We start from the raw sequence: 4,432 nt of genomic DNA on the forward strand, positions 1-4,432 counted from the left end.
ATCCACTCCATGGCTGTGTCGTACTTGAGCCCAGCAAGAATAGCCTGACGCACGTCTGGCCGAACTTCCTTCCAGACGACACCCCCAGGGAGCATCGTGTGTGCGGCCTCCTTGGACACCACAGTCTTCTCGCCGGCGCGACGCACAGAGTCGCGGCCAGGCTGATGATCCTTGGGACGACGCTGGACCTTGTGAACCTGGGGGCTTGCGGAGTTCGACTGCGTTTTTGGCACCTCAGAGTCCCGTGATTTTCTGGAGCCTTGACCGTTCTTGGAACCCTGAGATTTTCTGGAATCCTAAGTTTTGCCTCCGGCCTTCGCGCCGCTGCGAGACTTGCTGCCAGGACCCGTGAGATCCAGAATTTCAGGACGACGGACGACCCAGACCCTGAAGACGGAGGCATACGCGTGCTCTTCTCTGGATACGGGGCCGCCGCAGCCTTGCGCTTGTCCATGGCCGTGACGTTGATGACAGTGTCCCAGGATTCAGGAGGCTTCGAGTCCTTGATGCAGAGATTGAAGAGGTCGTGGAGACGCTCCCAATTGCCCGTGAAGTCTGTGTGCTCCTGGAGGAAGTCAGGGAACTTCCAGGGGTCCACGGTGGCTAACTCAAGACGCGATTTCAGGATTCGCACTTGTGCCTCAGAGTCGGCAAGGCGCGCCTTGAGTTGTGCCTTCTCGGACTCCAGAGAATCAATCTCGTCTTGGTACCGCGTCTTTTGCTCGCCCAGCGCGACTTTGTACTTGGATTCAGCATCATCCACCTTGCCCAGGGCCTCTTGGACCTCCAAGAACCAGTAGTCGCACGTGAATTTCCAGGTGCGCTTCAGTTCCTTATACTTGCGTCGCGTGTCGACTACTTCCTGAGTGGCGGTGAAACCCTGCTGAGAGTCAGCCAGAGAACGCATGTTTCGGTAGGCCCCGAGGACTCGACGCAGGTAACCAGTCATCTTGAACACGCGCTCAGCGAGCCTTGTGCTGTTGAAGTGACGCAGGAGTGAGGCCATCTCGCGTCGAATGCCGATGGAATTCAGGGTGTTGTCCAACTCGAATGCGGAAAGAGGCGAACGACGTGGACACAGGACGTCGATCCCAGCGTTGGCACCGCAGACTTCCTTCAACCCCTGAAGATTCTCGTCGGAGAGCTCCTCGAAGCCGATCAGCGTAGACGCGCCGCCGTAGCCTTCCATGGCGAATGCACCCGCGCGAATATCGTTCACGATCCCTGGGACTCCCACGAGATATGCGTTGGTCTTGAGATCCGGCGGGGTTGGCAGTGTCCAATGCGGTGGGTGCACAGGGAGTACGAAGTCGGGGACATCCACCTCCTGCTGCCGAAGCATACCCGCGAAGACGAGCCCCCTGACGTCCTCCAGCGTCGCGTGTCGTGGTAACTTGAACTCAGGGGCATCCTCCAGGTTCACGTCCGCAGCCGTGTCGCCTGCGTCTGGAGCTTTAGACTCTGAGTTCGCGTCACCAGTTTCCTGGGCTGCAGCGTCAGCCGAGGCAGTGCCATCGGCCTCGCGCATATTCGCGTCAGAGGTTTTGCCCGCGTCGCCGGAGAAGGAGACGCGCTTAGTTTCCCCCGTCCTGGTGACGCCCGCCGAAGTGTTGCTGGACGCTGAGTTGCCCGCCTGGTCGCCGCCGCCGCCCGCTGGAGCGGTGTTCGCAGGAGCGTCGCCGGTGCGTTGCTGCGTCGGAGGTGGCGCGCTGCAGGGGGGCGCCGTGCCTTGAGCTGGCACCGTCGCTTGCTTGCCGTCCGAAGGCACGCTCTCCGCCATGTTGATGATCTGTGAAATGGCGATGTGACCGCGCATTGCCCGTTGGAGTTTTTGCGTTTGAGAAGAGAACCTTGAAGATAGGTCCTGACCAACCGTTGGGTAGACAGGGTGTCGCCAAAGTGAGTGAAATCCTGGGAGTCGACAGAGTGCGACGGCCGTATCGAAGTCGACGGTGGATCGCCCTCTGTGTTTGTGTGGCCTGGCCATGATTCACCGGTTCGGAGTTATTGCCTCTTTGATGTACCTGGACCAGGAGGGGCGGTTGACACGAGGCGGTCCCCAGAAAATCGCCGACGATGTGCCGCCACCCTTTGGACTTGGAGTTTGTATTGGATGCTGATTGGTGGATGACTTGGATACGGCGCGGCTGTACCCGTGTGACATGGATGGCGACTGTGGGAGAGAAGTGATTTCTCGGGGTGAATCCAGCGCCTGACCACAGATGGGCCCAACTGGCTGGAAGTGTGAATCCTGGGAGTGCACGCCCAGGATTTCAGAGAACACTCATTCCAGCCGCGGACTTTCCCTTACGATGAGTGCCTAAAGTCTGGTGGAAAGTGTCTCTGGCGAATGTATCCCAGAGTACACCTCATCTTGCTGTGGCTCAAGTAGTATATAACATCATAAAATGAGGTTAGTTTTTCACGAAATATGACATTAGCGAGATTTCTTGTTGAAGCTCTACATCATTAGAATTTCAAGTGATATAAAGTTGTTCAGACCCGGTTTAGATCTCCTACAAGCAACGCTAAAACGTGGTAAAGTTCCAAGGTACCCACCTTCACAAATCAAAATCCAAATATTTGTCAAGGTACCTACCTTCATGAAACGAAGGCAGTTTTTTCGCCAAGGTACCTACCTTCATAAAACGAAGTCAGTTTTTCTCAAATTTTTACCAAGACATGAAAGATCTAAAACCGATAGTTAGGAGTTTCCTTATAGCAGCGACCTTTTATAGATAAATGGTTTCGTAACCAATGCGATCTTAAGATCTCGTGTTCATGCTAGAAGAGTAGGGAGTGCTCATTCTGCATTCTACCAAGTCAATCAGCAGTCAAGATGAACCCGTCCAACCTACAGCAGGAGATGGATGCTCTCAACACTCGCGGAGCAGAGCTCAAGAAGATGATCGATGACACGCATCCCGTCGCCCGCATCGCAGAAGAGAAAGCGAAGAAGTTTGCGAGCGACTATAAAGGGGTTCAAGCAGAGGAGGCTGAGAAGATAGCGGAGGCGAGTGCTAAAACTGAAGAAAAGGTGAGGAAGATGACTGCAAAACTCAAGGCGGCCAAGGAAGAAGCCCAGCTGACGAGTCTAAAGCGAGAATGGCTCGTCAAGCGGGAGAAGGCGTTCGGTGACATGGATCGTGCGCCCAAGGAGAATGTGGATATATCAAGCAAGCTGATAGAGCTCGAGCGTCAGTACCTGAACACCCAGCGCCACTACCAAGAGCTACGCGATCAACTCCAGACGGTCAACGGTGTTGCTGACATCAAGCTGGAGTAGCTGTAGCAGGCAATTTGCAATGAATTAGGTAAAATATTAAATGCGGATTTTACCTTAAAATTTTCAATTATATAAAAGTGAGTCCATCTCAAGCGACGAAATGATAAAATATATAACATATCATACGATGACTGTGTTTTGGCATGGATGTAAAAGCTGTTTAAGGACGAATTATGGTTGCGGGCATCATAAGAGAACTATAGCTATGCAACGTACTGTGAGAGCATTAAGAGTTCTTAGGATAGCAGATAGGGATGGATCGTTTCATGAACTGATCGAGCTGTTAGTGGACTTCTCAAGGCGACTAGATAATAATGCAGATTGGAAGGAATTATTTAATAAGTGCGTTCCATACATGTGGCAATATGAATAATTTATAATTTTTTGGCTCAAAATCGAAAATGCATTTAATTATCTTCATTTCTGATAATTAATTTCCATTAGTATATAACACAATATCATATAATACAAAATAATTAATTATGGTTTACGTTCGCGAAAATTATGAGCTTAACAAGGAGGCTTTTAAAGCAGCTCAGAAGCGTTACTATCTAAAGAATAGAGAGCAGCGTCTAACTAATCAAAAGGAGTATAATGAGTTGCACAAGGAGGAGCTAGCGCAACGCAGAAAAATCAGAAACCAAAACAAGAAACTAAAATCGAAACTTCCCACGAGAATTGAGGTTTCGAACGAAGTAGAGAGTGAAAATGACAAAGAAGTGTAAAATTATATATTAATATTTTTTATTTTTTATAAATATAAAAGACCCATCCTGAGAGATAAAATCTTATAAAATATAGTAGAGCGGATATACAACGACGATGTTTGGATATGAATTAGAAGGACTTAAGCGACTTGGGGTTACATGTACCAAGTGGGGTAGTAGTTTCCGTGTTAAGGTGCTTGGACGCACCAAGAAAATGGTTTACATCAGCAATGTTGGTAACCCGAAAAATAGAGAATTGATTGCTAAGCAGTACAAACTATCTATGAAGAAACTAAACACTCATCTGTCACCTAACTACAAGGGGGACCCTTACTACCGGTTTTATCAAGGTAAACTTAAGGAATCGCATCTATATGAGGATATTTCTCCATCAGAATTGTATGATAAGCTAGAGACTATTCTCAGCTCTCAGTTGAAG

The 4,432-nt window shown here is 49.9% G+C and overlaps 3 protein-coding genes across 3 annotated transcripts; 2 read left to right on the forward strand and 1 right to left on the reverse strand.

Moving 5' to 3' along the window:
• Nucleotides 1–6: 6 nt before the first annotated feature.
• Nucleotides 7–1,816, reverse strand: PHYSODRAFT_335963 (hypothetical protein; the record flags this gene model as incomplete). Its single annotated transcript, XM_009533444.1, has 2 exons — nucleotides 7–278; nucleotides 347–1,816. Coding segments are annotated over 2 exons (1,742 nt in total), but the record flags the coding sequence as incomplete, so codon positions are not given.
• Nucleotides 1,817–2,839: 1,023 nt separating this feature from the next.
• PHYSODRAFT_335964 (hypothetical protein) lies at nucleotides 2,840–3,286 on the forward strand (the record flags this gene model as incomplete). The annotated part of the gene is made up of 1 exon (XM_009533445.1): nucleotides 2,840–3,286. The coding sequence occupies one exon, from the start codon at nucleotides 2,840–2,842 to the stop codon at nucleotides 3,284–3,286; it is 447 nt and encodes a 148-aa protein (XP_009531740.1).
• Nucleotides 3,287–3,768: 482 nt separating this feature from the next.
• On the forward strand, nucleotides 3,769–3,918 carry PHYSODRAFT_450436 (hypothetical protein; the record flags this gene model as incomplete). Its single annotated transcript, XM_009533446.1, has 1 exon — nucleotides 3,769–3,918. A coding segment is annotated over one exon (150 nt), but the record flags the coding sequence as incomplete, so codon positions are not given.
• Nucleotides 3,919–4,432: the final 514 nt, after the last annotated feature.

Source organism: Phytophthora sojae (assembly GCF_000149755.1).
Source record: "Phytophthora sojae unplaced genomic scaffold PHYSOscaffold_6, whole genome shotgun sequence".
In the NCBI taxonomy this organism is placed as follows: Eukaryota; Oomycota; class Peronosporomycetes; order Peronosporales; family Peronosporaceae; genus Phytophthora; species Phytophthora sojae.